Source organism: Dermochelys coriacea, chromosome 2, assembly GCF_009764565.3.
Source record: "Dermochelys coriacea isolate rDerCor1 chromosome 2, rDerCor1.pri.v4, whole genome shotgun sequence".
Taxonomy (NCBI): Eukaryota; Metazoa; Chordata; order Testudines; family Dermochelyidae; genus Dermochelys; species Dermochelys coriacea.
Genome location: NC_050069.1, coordinates 192,407,376 through 192,425,203, shown reverse-complemented (window position 1 = coordinate 192,425,203; position 17,828 = coordinate 192,407,376). Strand labels below are relative to the sequence as shown.

The 17,828-nt window shown below is 42.6% G+C and overlaps 1 protein-coding gene across 7 annotated transcripts in view; it reads left to right on the top strand.

Annotated features, from left to right (window-relative positions):
* The window catches only part of NEK11 (NIMA related kinase 11), a 169,716-nt gene that overhangs the window by 97 nt on the left and 151,791 nt on the right, over positions 1 to 17,828 (top strand). For 5 of the 7 annotated variants that reach the window (XM_038393223.2, XM_038393224.2, XM_043508955.1 and 2 more), the window contains exons 1-2: positions 114 to 267; positions 9,286 to 9,561. In XM_038393223.2, coding sequence (XP_038249151.1) covers positions 9,392 to 9,561 — 170 coding nt within the window. In that variant the 5' untranslated portion in view covers positions 114 to 267; positions 9,286 to 9,391. Of the gene's footprint in view, positions 1 to 36; positions 268 to 9,285; positions 9,562 to 17,828 lie in introns of those variants that run through there. The other 2 variants (XM_038393222.2, XM_043508953.1) reach the window with 2 other exon arrangements.

The window sequence follows — 17,828 nt, the reverse complement described above, 5'->3', positions numbered from 1 at the left end:
GCAGAGCGGGCGCAGCCGGGTCACGTGACTCGCCAGCTCGGGTTCTCTCTGGGAGCTGGTTGGCTCCGGCCTGGGTGTCTGTATCCCGGCGGGCAGCGCGGCGTCTCCAGGAGACCAGTTCCAAACAAATGCCGGGGAGGGGACACACCGGGCTCCGAGAGGAGCTAGCTGGAGGGCGGCGCGGGGCCGTGCCCAGAGAGCCCGGCTGGGACGCAGGGGTGGGACTCGCGCCGCCTCCTCTTCTGTGCCGGGGACGGGGCTGAGAAGGTAAATGGACGTGACCCCCTCCTATGTCCAGCACAGCTCCGCTCGTCGCCCCACGCTCACCTCCCCTCCCCCCCAGAGCCGCGGGCGCTGGAGGGCGGAGGGCACCTGACAATGCCCTGCCCCATCCCGTCAGCGAGCTCTGGCTACTGGGGACAGGCCTTGCGACAACGGGTGCGAGCATGAGACTGGCCACACGGATCCGACCAAGGGACCTTCTAGCCCAGTATCTTGTCCTCTGACAGTGGCCAGTGCCCGGTGCCCCAGAGGGAATGACCAGAGCAGGTAGTCATTGAGGGAGCCATCCCTTGGTGCCCACTTCCAGCATCTAGCAGTCAGAGGCTTAGGGATGCCCAGAGCATGGGGTTGTGATCCTGATTGTCTTGGCTGATAGCCACTGGTGGACCTATCGTCCATTAACTTATTTAATTATTTTTTGAACCCAGTTATAGTTTTGGTTTTCATAGCACCCCCCTGGCAATGAGTTCCACAGGTTGACTGTGCGTTGTGTGAAGCAATGCACTTCCTTTTGTTTGTTTTAAACCTATTAATAGGCTGCCTGTCAAATTCATTAGCAGACCCCTGGTTCTTGTGTTATGTGAAGGGATGAATAACACTTCCCCATTCACTTTCTCTATACCATTCATGATTTTATAGAGTTCCATCATATCCTGCTCATCTCCCCTCCTGTCATCTTTTTTCCAAGCTGAACAGTCCCAGTCTTTTTAATCTTTCCTCATATGGAAGATGTTCCATACTCTTAATCATTTAAAGACTCTGTTCTAAGTAGGCTTGGAAGGATTAAATTTGTGTTTGGTAAATAAAGGTAAATGTCAATTTCACCGTTCACACACAACCCCATGAAAAAAATAGTTCCATCAATAATAATAGAAATTTACAGATAGGCAAAGTAAGAAAAATGCTGCTTGAGAACATATTAGAGTTTAATTTAAAGCTATTTACTTTATAAATTTTGACATGTGAATTTGAGAATTTGCGTTTTAATGTACAGCGTTAACATTTTGAATCTCAATGTCTACTATCGTTAAATAATTATTGGCTGACCAGCCCATAATTTCCCACAGTTGTGAAAATTTAAATAGATAAAACTCAAAAAAGTTTGCTTAAAACCTATAATTTTGCACAACTGTGAAAACTGAAATTGATAACAATAGAAAAAATGTTTTAAAATAAACATTAGATAATATCCAACAAAATATCCAGTAAAACAATAAACATTGAGTCCCACCAAACCTAATTATAAGGGAATGAAATCCTATTACTAGGCGTTACTGCTTCCTTGGCCTTGCAAAATTGTCATGAAAACATGGCCTAGCCACCAAATCTAGTTGCTTGCTTGGCTATATAAACAGGAAGTACAGTAAAATCTGCCCTAAGGCACAGCTACACTAGAGATTACAGTGACGCAGCTGCACCGCTGTAAACTCTCTAATGTAGCCGCTCTAAGCCAATGGGAGACAGGCTCCAGTTGGCTTAACTACTTCGGCCCCAAAGAGTGGCAGTAGCTATGTCTGCAGGAGAAGCTCTTCTGCTGACATAGCGATGTCCACAATGGCGCTTACGTTGATGTAACTTATGTCCACGCTGGTGCTTATCACCATCCTGAGCAACATAAATTATGCCAACATAAGCTGTAGTGTAGACACAGCCTTAGAGACCACCTCTGAAGAGAGACTAGCTATCACAAGTGAATACTTGCAGAGGTCACAGAACACTATGGCTCTCTGCTGTGCAAACCTTTGAAGAGAGACACCTCTTACAAGAGACCACTTTTGCTAACTCCCATGAGTGGTCGCTCTTGGCAGGTTATACTGTACTCCGTCTAAGTCTGGGGACACCCTATAAGGAAGGGCTCTCTAGAAACAGATCTAAATCCTGGCAGGTTCATTTTTCTGTCTTTTTTTCTGGAGTAGATAAACTGAGTTCTAGGAAATTTACTCAGTGGGCAGATTGGCATGGATGAAATTGACACCACCACTTCTAAGGTACTTGTGCTTGCCGCTGAAGTCTCCCACCAAAACACTGACCACTAATCATCCTGCTTAGCTTTTCCAGTCCCTCTCAGAGGTCCAAGGAGACCCGGGCCAATTCCATCTTTTGAGGCACCTAGCCATAATAAAAATAAAAAATGACAACACATGAAAACAAAATAAGGCACCAAAAAAAAGTGAGACATAATGTGAATATTTTTTAATTTAATAAATGCTTTTCTAGCTTTTTTATGTGCAAATGCTCTAATTATTGAGGAAAAATCAAGCTTTCCTGCAATGTCACAACTGATATTAAGCATGGCAAGCCCATTCAAACACTCTTGTCCCATAGTTGAACGGTGATAGTTGTTTACCTGCTTCACTTGAAAGTGCTTTCACATGAAGCCACTGATGCAGGAAAATTGACAAAAATACTCAATTATGATATTAGGAAACACCCCAGAGAGTTCAAGTTTGAGTATTTCTTGAAGCAATTCCTTTGGGCTTGCAATCCAGTTTAAAGTTTGTGGAATATATTCATTTGAGGAAGATGAGTTTGTCACTGAGATCTTTTGATATTTCTTTGTTGTACTGTTGCTGAAATTGTTCAGCTGCAGAAAGTAGATCTTCATTACTCAGTCTGTTGAACTGCCAAAGAAACCCAGAAAGGGTACACATTAGTCACAGTGACTCAAATTGATGTGTAAGACCTGACTGAATAGAATCAATGATGACAAGGAAGACATTGACCTTATAATGCTGCTTGGCATTGGATTCAGTAGGTAAATTGCAATTGGTGGAGATCTCAGATGAAATGCCAATATTCTGTGTTACTAATTTGGACTCAGTCAGGATCACATCCCATTGTTCATGAATCTGTTGAATGTTATTGATAAGACTTTCAATGTTATCCCTCTCAACATCAAGGGTAGCATTGTGTGCTTCAATTACCAGATTAGTTTGGTGGATCATAGTAAGTAGCTTCATCCACAAAGATGGCATCAGAATGCATTCAAATTTGGACATGTGCTTCTGAATAGACTGAAGTTCAGTTTGAGCCTGGGCAGTGAGATTGAGAGATTCAAGCTCATTTAAAGCCTTTCTCACTGAGTTCAAATGCTGTGCAATTGGTTGAACACCATCAATCTGTGCAGACCATCTAGTTTTGGACATCTCATGCAGTGAAACAGGAAGATATTGCTTCAGAATTTCCCACTTTTGTGGACTGCTACTAAAGGGATTGTATAGTTGCTGAACAGTTCCAAAGTATGTAGTTACCTCCTTGCATGATTCAGCACAGTCAACACCTGCAATGTTTAGTGTGTGGTTTCCACAGCTGGGGAAAATACAGTGAATTATGCTCAAGCAGAATTGCTTGTACACCTTTATACTTCCCAGACATGTTAGATCTATTGTCATAGGCTTGACAAATGCAGACTTGAAAATCTAACTTAAAACCTTCTAGAATTCCTAGTACTTGAGCAGCAATTTCTTTTTCAGTTTTTCTCATGAAATTATCAAACAAAATAAACCTTTCTTCAGTTTAAATTTTTGACCTGTCTACAATCATAACATATCGAATAACCATAATAGTCTGTTCCTTGTGAGAACAATCTGGAGTGGCATCGACAATGACTGAAAAATACTTGGCCTTTTGAATCTCATCAAGAATTGTTGTTTGTATGAATGACCCACATAGCTCAATAATCTCGTTTTGTATGCATGTGGAGAGATAATGGACTTGCACGCACTTTTGACTCTCTTGCAATTCTTGAGCACGTTTAACATACTCTGAGAAAAGTGAGTCATATTTGCTGAGGAGCTCAACTATGCCTAGAAAGTTTCCATTTTGCATGACCACCAATACGTTGACTGGAACCAAAGAAAGCCAATCCCTGCTCAGAAAGAAAAAGGATAACATTCAGGATGCACTCAAGAAGTTTTTTCCAATTATTAGTTTCTGTAGAGAGTTCAGTCAAGAGTAAATTCTCAACTGAACTTTCAGCTGATGCTGCTCTACTGGGTGATTTCCAGGCAACATAGTTTCTTCATTGAATGATTGCTCATATTGATTCCAATTAGGTGTGTGCGCACTGTATGCACAGCTGTCGGAAAGTTTTTCCCCTAGCAGCACCCATCGGGTCGGCTGTGGAGCCACCTGGACTGGCACCTTCATGGCACTCAATATATGACCCTGCCAACCCAGCGCCCCCTCAGTTCCTTCTTACCGCCTGAGATGGTCGTTGAAACTGTGATGTCTTGCTTAGTGAGTTTCCCTAGCTTGTTTTATAGTAATTGTTATAAATTTTCTTGTAGTTTATTTTTGTTGAAGTTAGTAGCAGTTGGGCTGGGGGGTTTACCCTGCATCCTGACTGCTTTTTCTTGGGAGGGCTTTCATGCCCAAGTCCCAAGGATTCAAGCCTTGAAAGTCCTGCTCCAAGCCTATGCCAGCGAGTGACCCCCACAATTCTTGTCTGAAATGTCTGGGGGAGGCTCACCAAGCTGATAGGTGCAGGATTTGCAGGGAGTTTCGTCCTGGGACCAAAAAGGAGCGTGACTTTCACCATAAGCAGCTCCTTATGGAGGCAGCACTTAGACTTCAGCTTCCTTTGGCGCGGAAGGACCTGGCACCAAGTTCTTTGGTGCGCAGTGCCCCGGCGGCAGTGGTGGAAACAGCACCGCAGAGGGACTCTGGCAGAGACCCGTGGCACCGCCGCTCCGTGGCGCCGAAACCGGCGGCATCAACACAGCATCTCTCCCACTCCCCAGTGCAGAAGCAACACTGGAAGCAAGGGAGGAGTGGCTCTCTGTCCCAGAGACCCCACTCCTGAAGGTGGCCAATGGGGCGCATCCCAGAGAGGAGCACCCAGGGCCAAAGCCTGTGGAAGTGGCACCGTTGACTTCAGCCCCACAAGGGGAGCCATCGAATCCAGTGCTGTTGGACTCCCCACCCACAGTATTGAGGAAGTACAGCTGCCATCCACTCCGGACACCTTTGCGGCCGTGAGGGACCCCATCTCCATGACGACACTGAGCTCGTCTTTGATACGTGCCAAGCCTCCGGTACCACAGTGTATGGCACCGTCTTGAGGCAAACCAGTGATGATCCGGCTGTCGGCACCATTGGTCGAGCCCCGGCACCGCTTGGAGTCCCAGCACTGCTCCTCATCATGGCACCAGTCGTACTCGCAACACCGGTCAAATTCATGGCGCTGCTCCAGATCACGCCAGCACTCCCAATCATGACGCCAATCCGCACACCTGTCACCTTCGAGGAACAGATCCCGGGCCGGGTACAAGTCCCCGTGCCGTCCCTGTGTAGCTCCAGGTCACAGTAAGGTTCCAGGTCGTGACACCACTCCAGGTCGTGGCACCACTCCCCAGCCTTGTGGCACCGTTACCTAGCTTCTCGGCACCACTCCCCAGTTTCACAGCAGCACTGCTCGCTGGCTCAGCTCTGCTTGGCACCATCCTGACCCTCGATCCCATTCCTTGGGCTTGGAGGCAGGGTCTAGGTACTCTGAGCGGGACCGGCACTGGTCAAGCCGTAGATGACCTGAAGTGAGGGCAGGGCCATGGCTGGTGCAGTGGCAGGGACCAGCTCAGTGGCCATTCTGGACCCTGTGTGTGTACCACCAGGCCCAGGGTGCACAGTCTAAAGCAGGGGTTCCTGGCAGGCCACAAGACGCTTTGTTTGCCTAAGCGTCTGCAGGTACGGCCTCTCCCAGCAGCTGCGGTTCGCTGTTCCCAGCCACTGGGAGCCACGAACGGCCGTACCTGCAGATGCTCAGGTAAACAAAGCATCTCACGGCCCACCAGGGGCTTACCCTGAACAAGCCGCGAACCAAGTTTGGGAACCACTGGTCTAAAGGCTTCCAGTTGGCCGCCTCTGAACTGAGGGTGCCTGAGGCCTCAGTTATTGGGGCCCCTGCACCGCTTCAGAACCGATTCCAACTCTGGTTCCTGAGGCGGATGGCGAAGCAGGTCATCGGGCTCCTGATGAGCAAGAGGGTCGGGAGGACCCTATTCCTCCCTTGGCCTCTTCGTCCTCCTCCCCGGACGAGGCCGTCACAGGGACTTCCATACACAGGCCACCTCTTATAGACAGCCGCACCCACCAGGACCTTCTGCGCGGGTGGTGCGCAACATGGGCCTGCAGGCCAAGGAGGTGGTGGAGTCAGAGGACCCGGTGGTAGACATTTTGGCCCCGGAAGCTCCGTCGAGGGTTGTCCTTCCCCCATCAGAACTATTCAGGCCAATGCTAAGACTATCTGGCAGACTCCAGCCGCCATCCCCCCTACAGCCAAGGGTGTGGAGAGAAAGTACTTTGTGCCCTTGAAGGGGTATGAATATCTCTTCAAGCACCCGCAGCCCTGCTCTCTGGTGGTTGAGGCAGTGAATGAGAAAGAAAGGCAGGGGCAGCAGGCCCCAGCACCCAAATCCAAAGAGGCCAAGTGACTGGACTTATTTGGCCACAAGGTGTATTCCACGGGAGGGCTCCAGCTCAGGATTGCCAACCAATCCTGAGTCGATTTAACTTCAATTCCTGGAACTCGATGCTCAAGTTCAAGGAGCTTGTGCCACCTGAGTCCAGGGAGGAGTTTGGGGCTATAGTAGAGGCGGGCAAGGCAGTGGCACGGACCTCTTTACAGGCCTCACTGGATGCTGCGGACTTGGCGGCATGTACCTTGTCCTTAGGAATTGCCATGAGGCGCACAACTTGGTTACAAGCCTCGGGCCTACTGCCTGAGGTTCAACAGACAATGCAGGACCTGCCCTTTGATAGTGCAGGCCTGTTCGCGAAACAGACAGACTCTAGGCTGGATAGCCTAAAGGACTTAAGGGCGACCATGAAGTCCTTGGGTATGCACACCCCAGCAACCCAAAGGAAGCACTTCAAGTCCCAGCAGCCGCAACAGCGTTCGTACCCTCCTCAGCCAAGGTAGGACTTTTACAGGCGGAGGGGAATGAACGACAGAAGAAAGCCTTCCAACCCTCGCTCTGGACACGGTCAGGGCCCAACCAAACCATTGTCTGGTTCCAATCAGGCCTTTTGAAGGGATGCCCGAGGATGGCGTACCAGACTTACCCCCCGGATCCTTCCCCGCCCTTTTTGAATCGTTCGTCCCACTTCTATTGTGCATAGTCCCAAATAACCTTGGACCACTGGTCCTCCTCACGGTGGTGCGCACACACCTAATTGGAATGGATATGAGCAACACATCTCAAAGAACAACAGTTACAACAGGTGAGTAACCGTTTTTTTCTTTGTGTGACGTTGAACTCTCATGTGATGGTATTTGGTTTTTCAACTTCCTCCAACCTCTGTTGATGCTCCATCCTGATTGATCAGAGAGAACTGATGCATTTGCAGCACTTTTGTTCAAAATGAAGCAGGGTGCACTGAACAGAGATTGTTTTTCCGTACTCCAGCATAACCAGTCTCTTGTGCAGGTCTCACTATTTGGAAGAGTTTTTTCAGCAGATGAGTAGGGGAAGCATGATTATCAGCATCTCATGGAATGTTACTTGGAATTCCAAAACAATTAATTTGAAGAAAAGATTGCATTTGGGCAGCATTGCTCTTGTCAATAATTCCAATGTCAGTCACAGTTAAACCTGTAATACTCATGAAATGCTCTTGCTGCTTAAGATCTACATCTTTCTGTTGCTGTTGAGTTTCTTGATTGTACACAGAATCTTCTGCTGGAACTGTTACTGTTGGCACATCTTCTTCTTGACTATTCTCCTCATGTTCAGGTATTGGCATTGAAATATCACATGTTGCAGTTGCAGAATTTTCATTATTTATAGCATTGTTTGTTGGGTAAGGTGTGTTTTCCAGTGGTTTGAGAAATAAAGTTATTCACTTTGAGCTGTTAGCTGCTGTTTCACTCAGTTGTTTTCGCCATCTGTTGCTTGCACCACTTTCAAATCTCCTCTTCATAGTGATCTATCTGGTCAGTATGTAGCCTATCCACACTTGAAGTATTCTGCTGCAAATAAGTAGCTTATCTACACTTGAAATCTTCTACTGTAAATATGTACACATATGCCGAATGGTACACAAATGCTGAAAAGACTTAAAATGAAGGAATACTAATTAAGAACACAAAATGAAACAGTCAGACAGATTATTATCTTATCACTGAATCAAAACTCAAACTCACAAGGTATAATATAACAGGCTGAGCTGAAGACAAAGGGATGACCTATATATATAGTAAACACGGATACAGACAGAGGGATAATGTCCAACAATTTCAAACTTGTGTCCTCACAAAACTCAATGTACAAGATTATCTTCACAAATTTTCATCTTGAATCTGGGCCTGTAGCCTACAAAAGCCTATGATGATGGCCAAACTACCAAACTCGGGCTCAACCAACCAACCAGTCACCTCTTTTAGCTACCATATGAAGATAATAATGAGGAATTTTCACACACAAATAATTCCTGAGTCAACTAGGTGTAAAACTATAAAGACAATAAAATGCAACAATTCTCTACCTTTCAACATGCACTTTATCCAGCACCAGCCACTAGTAGTGGTTTGTTTATATAATCAGGTGATCTGAGAGTACATGTTCATCACGGTCTAATCTTGTGCCATCAGAACCAATATATATTTATTAATATTTATGAACATTTTTAACTCTTGAATATGACAAAATCTATATCAGTTAACAAAAAAATTATGTCCATTACCAAATCACATCTCTTATTTGCTTAAATTTGCAGCTCTAAACTGAGAGAGTGTCACATTTTGATCCAATAGGGATGCACATAAAAACAATTCGCGAAACTTATCAAATACCAGAAAATTAACAAGTGTCTAAATTGAGCCCCCCTTTGCGCTTGAGGCCCAGGCCAAATGGCCCTCCTGGCCTCCCTCCCCCGCTGATTGGCCCTGAGTTTTTGATGTGTGACAAGATGATAGCTGGAGGTGTGGTATTTTAATTAGCGGCCTGAATATCTTGATAAAACTTTAGAGTATTACATAAAATCTTATCTATTTTTCTGTTTTAGGTGTTGTCCTGTGAACATCACTGGAAGAATAGGAGCATTACTAAGGAGACTTGAATATGAAAGATACGTTATAGATAAATGAATGTGATCTCTGTTACATGGAGCAATGTTGAAATTCCAAGAGGCTGTTAAACATGTTAGTGGTTCCGTACCTATTTCCACTTTCTCTGAAACCTTGATTGCAAGAAGATATGTTCTTCAGCAGAAACTTGGCAGAGGAAGCTTTGGAACAGTCTATCTAGTTTCAGACAAGAAGGCAAAACAAGGAGAAGAATTGTAAGTAAGCATCTTATATAGTGTGTTGACTCAATATATTTGGGAAAAAAATTGGCCCATATTTCTAATTTTTTTTGTTTTTGTTTTCTTTGGTGCCCCATTACCTCCCAATTTAGTATTACCTGCAAATTTCATTAATACAGTGTTTACCCTATCGTCACTGATGGTGCTAAATTCGCTGACACTGAACCTGGCACTCCACTAGATATCGTCTTTCCAACTCAATACATTATTGTGTAGGCTTCTTCAGTAAGATTTCAGTCTATGTTATGGTGGTCTTAACCAAGTCAGTTTTAACTGATTTTATAAGTTAAATTTTCTGTCTATCTTCCATATATATCCCTCCTGTCCATAGTATCTAAGTACTTCTCAAACAGTAAAAAGAACTCTATCAAATGGATTTTAAAATCCTGATACATCTAGGGTTAAATTCACACCAATCTCTATCCATTACTTAAATGCCAACTTATTACAACTTATATGAAGTTTAAGTGGTATATAGGGTCTTGTGCTAATTGAACAGGGGTGAATTTTATTCCTTCTGTATAAAATGTCGTTTGTATATTCATGTAATTGAGAGGACGCAGTGAGAAGGCATATATCCACCATAACAGTTTTCCTTTTCTTCAGTGTACCAAAACTGCTTATTCCTGACAATAAAGGAAAATAATGTGGTCCACAAGATCTTTCTCGAGGAGGTCTATTAAAATCTGCACCACTCATAATGCATTTCCATTCCATGCTCAGTGACCTTCATGAAAATATCATCTTTATTTACTTGAATATTTAAAAGTTGTTATAAAATGCCAAGAGAGAGATCCCCAAAAATGATACAGTTCAATTACTGTGATATTTAACTCTGTAATGCTCTGTCCAATTATACATGGCCTTTAAAGCAATCAAGCTGGGAAAGATAAGAACAAGGTAAGAAAATTTCAGAATTCCTGATTTTCTTTTATGGATCTGTCCCCTTCAGGTGACTTTTCCCAGGGTTTGCTAATCTATCTAAGTTTTTATACCATGCCAATTACTTTAGTGTTGTAGTCAGAGTACCATCATAAAGACTCAGTTAGATTGTTGGAGCGGACCTACGAGAAGCTGGGTTGCTAAACCAGCAGAAAATACAGAAGACTTTTTCTGTTTTTGATGATAAAATTGGATGCCTGCTTGTCTAATAAGAAAGGAGAGGTAATGACTATAGAAATAATAAAGTGAAAGCTACTGGGGCTACTGTACCTGTAATCGATAACAATTTTTTTTATGTAGTCTCAACAAGTCTTAATTTTGTCTCTACTTGAAAATGGACACATTTTCATCAATTTATTTTATAATCTCAATAGGATCACAAAATATCACAGACTTAACACTTCCAAGGAATGTTAACAACTCTGCATGTGAAATCAAATTTGGGTGCATGTCTAATATTATTGGATGAAATTTCTTGTTGAATAAAACTATATTCTCATCACTCTGACAATTTTAGAGACTGGGACTTTAAAAAGTATCTTTTCCCTGTAATCTAGAACTTTGTGGGTCCATTGGACTTGATACTGGTTGCTTCATGTCTGACACCTCAATTGGATAATTTTTTTCATCCAGAAATAGGCTCTTTTCCTTAAGCTTGGAACCACTCAGTAACCTATGTGAGGAATCAAATTTTCCATGATGACTTGGATATTGGCTCAAAAGGCAACATTAATGTTGGTAATCCAACTGTGGTCAGCACATATGTAGTATTTCTTGTTGAAGATACTGATAGCACATCACCTAGCCATATTTGATGAGAATATTCAGCTAATAGAACTTCTGATTTCTGAAAAATTTGGACACTTGCTTATTGTGTAGAAGAGATATCAAGGCTCATCAGAGTGTGTTGGGGAGCCCCCTGATACCTGGAACGTTTACAGATCCAAGAGCTAGGTTTATGCAGCAATATTTCAGTCAGTTAAACTAGTGTCAGTAATAGCAGAGTTCTTTTTCATATTTTTCAGAAATATAAAAGTGCATATTGTACAGTAGCCATTTTGGTAGGTCACATTTCCAATAAATGATACATTTGTTGGTTATTATGTTATAGTAATTAGGTTAACAGGGAATTGAAAGAGTCCTATTCATTTTAAACCCACGCATTTTTTGTTATGTTTTTCCAGGACTAGGAAAGAAAGCCCTTTCAGGCAGTTTTGTGATGTTTCAGCACTCTGTATCCATAAGAACACTTTAAGACATAAGAGACCTACATATAATCTATAGAAGATATTTTCCCATCTACAGAAGATACTTTCCCGAAAGGGGCAGGGAAGCAGGTTTTAGTAGTTACACTATATATTAAGGGTACATTTATAAATAGTTTATAAAGATTTAAAAATGATTGATAAATGCTTTAATAGATAGTTAATCAATTGTTCTACAGTTCCATGGGTCAATAGGTTGTTTATAGCCATCTGTTACACCTTCTGCTGATGTGCTTACCGGCTTCTATAATGTATGCTACTCATATCTGTAACATGCTTATAACATCTATTAATCATTTATTAACCTCTGGTGAACTATTTATAAGTGTACTTTTTATATAAGGCATGACCATTTTGTTTTCTGATTTTTACATGAGCCAAATTAGTTTCCAGCATTTTTAAGGCAACTTTCCATTACAAACTTGTGGTTATGCTGCATTTGTGTTGAAGCCTGCAGAGAGTTAGAGACCCACAAAGATATCTTCACTATTAGTGAAACATTATAGTTTTGCCAAAGCAAAGCATTTTGCTATCTTACCTTGAAAGAATTGCTCATTTGTGAGAAAACTAAAGTCAGTTTTTGCAATTGGAGGGTGATATTGCACTACAAAAAATGGCAACATTTCTTGCTGGAATAAATTAGCACCGTCTTAACAGTGAGAAGCTGGAAATGATGACATCTCACCCTAGATAAAATTATTATTAACAATATAAGTATTTATTTATGTTGCTGTAGTGCCAGGTGTTTTCTAAATGCAGAAAAAGACAAGATACGTATGCTGAACAGATTACAATCTAATGTTTTGTTACTGTACTGCTTAGATGCTTAAATTTATGATGTGAGTAATCCCATTGACATCAATAATCGATCATGATAGGTGTGACTTTGCTAAGACCATTCATGTGTAAAGTTAGCCATGTGCATAAAGTCTGCAGGAATAGGGCATTCAAGTTGTGATGCTGAAGAACAACTCTGAAAAATATAATTTTGAGCATTCTAAACAATGTTGATCAGAAAAGGAGTACTTGTGGCACCTTAGAGACTAACAAATTTATTTGAGCATAAGCTTTTGTGAGCTACAGCTCATTTCATCGGATGCAGTGAGCTGTAGCTCACGAATGCTTATGCTCAAATAAACTTGTTAGTCTCTAAGGTGCCACAAGTACTCCTTTTCTTTTTGCGAATACAGACTAGCACGGCTGCTACTCTGAAACCTGTCAACGTTGATCAGTTAACTCTTCCAAAGACTCCTGTCTCCATTTGAGAGATAACTAAAACAACCTTCATGGAAGAGTTTATTTCTATTTTGGACATGTGCAAAACTTACAAAATAAATTGGGCCAACTCTTATGAATTCATATCTGAAGCAGTCTGCTCATAGTCTGCTCTTATTTTGTTTTGGTAATCTTTGGATGTTTCCATGACTGAGACAGTCCTAATGAAGATTGGCCAACAGAAAAAGTTGTGTGTTTTGGGCAATGTCTTCATGTATTCTTGAATATGGCATGAGCAACTCACTGTAGATGAAAGCACTTTGCATGATTGAAATTTGAATGTTTGGGGCTGAAGTGGCTGTATTTTCAGCAGCAAAAACATGAATTAAATTGAAAAATATATTTTTGCCATCACAGAAGTGGCTGTGCAAATCCATATGGTAGAATAGGATGACATTAGGACTCATTTCACATTCACCTCTGTCCCAAGTGGTAAAGGCCATGCAGTTTTAAGTAATCTCAGAGGAAGTGCCCTTCGCTTCAAACAATTTGCATGCTAATCTGTTATGACATCTTATCAGTAGATACACAAACCTGCCTTCCCCAGATCCACTATTTTGGAATTATAAGAGACACGAGAACAAGAAGCAGTAACATTTATTTTTAGAAAGCTCCAAAAGTACCAACTGATCTTAACATTATCTAACTAAACTAAGTACAAAGACTATGTAGACTAAAACCTGAAGTGAGCAGCATTGAGAAAGGAGAGAATAGATAGTTCCATGGTTAATCTTACTGGCAAAAGAAGATCTATGGACTGTAAGAGGTACTAATCCTCTACATCTTCTGTTGGAGAATTTGCTTCCAGGAGTCACTGTGTGCACTCCTTCCTCCCCCCCCACCCCCATTGCTTTAAATTGGTCCTGGAAATGTGAGGCATTGTGTGTGTCCCCCACAGAGCCATTACCTTTGGAGAACTCCAGATACTGGTAAATTATCTTCCTTACCAAAGTATGATGAAGCAAAACCTTTCCTAAATCCCAAACTAGCAGAAATTGCCAGGTCTGAGGAGCCTCAAGTAGATGAAATGACTATTTATTCTTTTCTACTAGATTTATGACGTGATTGGTTCAGGAGTACTACTTCTTTAGCAAGGCTTCACTGAAACTCTCAGATATAATCCCTACTTCAGTGGTTCTCAACCAGGGGTCCGGGGCCTAATGAGGGGCCGTGAGCAGGTTTCTGGGGTTCTGCCAAGCATGGCTGGCATCAGACTCGCTACGGCCCAGGGGAAAAAGCTGAAGTCTCACCACACGGGACTGCAGCTCAGGGCCCTGAGCCCCACCACCCAGAGCCTGAGCAACTTAGCTTCGCAGTGCCCCTTATGATGTGAGGGGTCCAAGGCAATTGCCCTCCTTGCTACCCCCTACTACCATCCCTGATTATTATATGCATAAAAACAGTTGTTGTGGCACAGCTCGGCTCTGGAGTTTGTATAGCATGTCAGAGAGGGCCTCAGAAAGAAAAAGGTTGAGAATCCCGCCCTACTCATGTCTTCATAGTGGCTCTCATATTTCTATTGGAATTTTACAGCTGTTTGCATTTATGTGGAAAGTTTAATGAGTGTTTTTCTTTGTTGATCACTAAGTCTGACAGGATATACTTTAATTAAAGTTTCAGAGTAGCAGCCGTGTTAGTCTATTCGCAAAAAGAAAAGAAGTACTTGTGGCACCTTAGAAATTTGGTAGTCTCTAAGGTGCCACAAGTACGCCTTTTCTTTTTAATTAAAGTGTAAGACCTGAATGTTTCCTTCCTACTCCAAGTCCTAACTATCTGTTTAGGCTCTTGTGACCCTAAGAGCAGCCTAATGCTAGAGGGCAAGAGGCTGCCTGGTACCTAGCAGTGAGTCTCAGCTGGCCTGACGAGTTCAGTGTACTGCTGTTGTCATAATCTATATTTAAAAGGTGCGTATGTATCTAAAAGGAATCATATGCAAACTGGTAACACTCATTTATATTATTGTGTGGTGTATGTATGGGTGATTCAGTCATTCTCCTGCTCGTGAAGCGTAGTGTGCACACTTTGGATCACCCATTTCCAGAGAGCCCAGTCTCCTGCCAGTGTTGCAGCCTGTTCTATATTATGGCTGAGGCGGGCAAGGTCGGAAGCCATGTGTGAGACTATCCAGTTTTTATTGGATCAAACACATAAAGCTGGTGGGCTGGTATGGACTCCAGCATACACAGCAGATGGCCAAGCCACCTGATCCAGCATTGTCATGTGGGAAGACCTTGGAGGCTGGTTGGTCTAACACGTGACATCTTTTTTCATAACTTGATGTAACCACTGTATGCGTTCAATACATCATTACTGTTTCATGTCAAAAGTGTCCAGCAGGGGCATTTGCATCTCTGTGGTGGCTCAGGTTTCTGAGCCATACAAATGGACAGAAGCTACTGCTGCTTGATAGATATGCATCTTTGTCCGAGTTGATATGTGTCATTGATGCCGCAGAGGCTTCTCATTACAAATCAGATTTTTGATCCTCAGTTGAATTAGTAGCACATAGACGAATTAAAAAACATATGATTCAAATGTCACCTCGCTCGAACCACATTAAGAACATAAGAATGGCCATGCTGGGTCAGAACAATAGTCCATCTAGCCTAGTATCCTATTTTCTAACAGCAGTCAATTCTAGATGTTTCAGAGGGAATGAACAGAACAAGGCAATTATCAAGTGATCCATCCCCTGTCGTCCAGTCCCAGCATCTGGCCGCCAGAGGCTGAGGAACACCCAGAGCATGGGGTTGTGTCCCTGACCATTGTGACTAATAGCCATTGATGGGCCTATCCCCCATGAACTTATGTAATTCTTTTTTGAACCCATTTATAATTTTGGCCTTCACAAGATCCCCTGACAACCAGTTCCATAGATTGACTGTACGATGTATGAAGAAATACTTCCTTTTGTTTGTTTTCAAACTGCTGCCTACTAATTTCATTGGTTCTGGTGTTATGTGAAGGGGTAAATGACATTTCCTCATTCACTTTCTTCACACCATTCTTGATTTTATAGACTTCTAGTGTATCCCCCCTTAGTCATCTCTTTTCCAAGATGAACAGTCCCAGTCTTTTTAATCTATCCTCACATGGAAACTGCTGCAGACCCCTTATAATTTTTGTTGCCCTTCTCTGAATCTTTCCCAATTCTAATATATATTTTTGAGATGGGGAGACCACAACGGCATGCAGTATTCAGGGTGTGGGCATACCAGGGCTTTATATAGTAGCATTATGATATTCTCTGTATTATTATCTATCTCTTTCCTAATGGTGCTAACATTCTGTTAGCTTTTTTGACTGTTGCTGCACATTGATGGGTGTTTTCTGAGAACTACCCACAGTGACACAAAGATCTCTTTCTTGAGCAGTAACAGCTAATTTAGACCTCATCATTTTGTATGTATAGTTGAGATTATATTTTCCAATGTGCATTACTGTACATTTATCAGCACTGAATTTCATTTGCCATTATTTCCCAGTCACTCAGTTTTGTGAGATCCCTTTGTAGCTCTTCCCAGTCGGCTTTGGACTTAATTATCTTGAGTAATTTTGTATCGTCTGAAGACTTTCCTACTTCACTGATTACCCCCTTTCCAGATCATTTATGAATATTATAAAAGCGGCACTGGTACTCGTATAGATCCCTAGGGGACCCTCCTATTTACCTCTCTCCACTGGGAAAACTGACCATTTATTCCTACCTTGTGTTTGCTGTCTTTTAATCACTGATCCATGAGAGGACCTTTCCTCTTATCCCGTGACTGCTTGGTTTGCTTAAAAGCCTTTGGTGAAGGACCTTGTCAAAAGCTTTCTGAAAGTTCAGTTACACTATATCCTCTGCCTTGCATAATGACAGGTTTCAGAGTAGCAGCCATGTTAGTCTGTATTCACAAAAAGAAAAGGAGTACTTGTGGCACCTTAGAGACTAACAAATTTATTTGAGCATAAGCTTTCGTGAGCTACAGCTCACTTCATCAGATGCATTTGGGGTAGCTCACGAAAGCTTATGCTCAAATAAATTTGTTAGTCTCTAAGGTGCCACAAGTACTCCTTTTCTTTTTGACTATATCCTCTGGGTCACCCTTGCCCACATGTTTGTTGACTCCTCAAAGAATTCTGATAGATTAGTGAGGCCACAGGTGCTGGAACTAGGAGGGGCTGCTACACTCCCTGGCATGAAGTGGTAATAATAATCCAAATACATGGTTTCTGCCTTCAGCACCCCAGTATAAAAATTGTTCCAGCACCACTGGGTGAGGCATGATTTTCCTTTACAAAAGCCATGTTGACTCTTCCCCAATTCTATTCTTTACTGTAGGTTCAACCAATTTGCCTGGTTCTGAAGTTAGGCTTACTGGCCTATAATTGCCAGCCTTGCCTGTGGAGCCTTTTAAAAAAAACTGACATTACATTAGCTATCCTCTAGTTCTCTGGTACAGAGCCTGATTTAAGTGATAGGTTATGTACTAGTTATCAGTTCTGCAGTTTCATATTTGGGTTCCTTCAGAACTGTCGGGTAAATACCCATCTGGTCTTGGTGACTTATTGCTGTTTAATTTATCAATTTGTTCCTAAACCTCCTTTCTCAACATCTCAATCTGGGACAGTTTCTCAGATTTGTCATTTAAAAATAATGGTGCAGGTGTGGGACTTTCCCTCACATCATCTGCAGTGAAGACCATTGCAAATAATTCATTTAGCTTCACTGCAATGGCCTTGTCGTCCCTGAGTGCTCCTTTAGCACCTCGATCATCC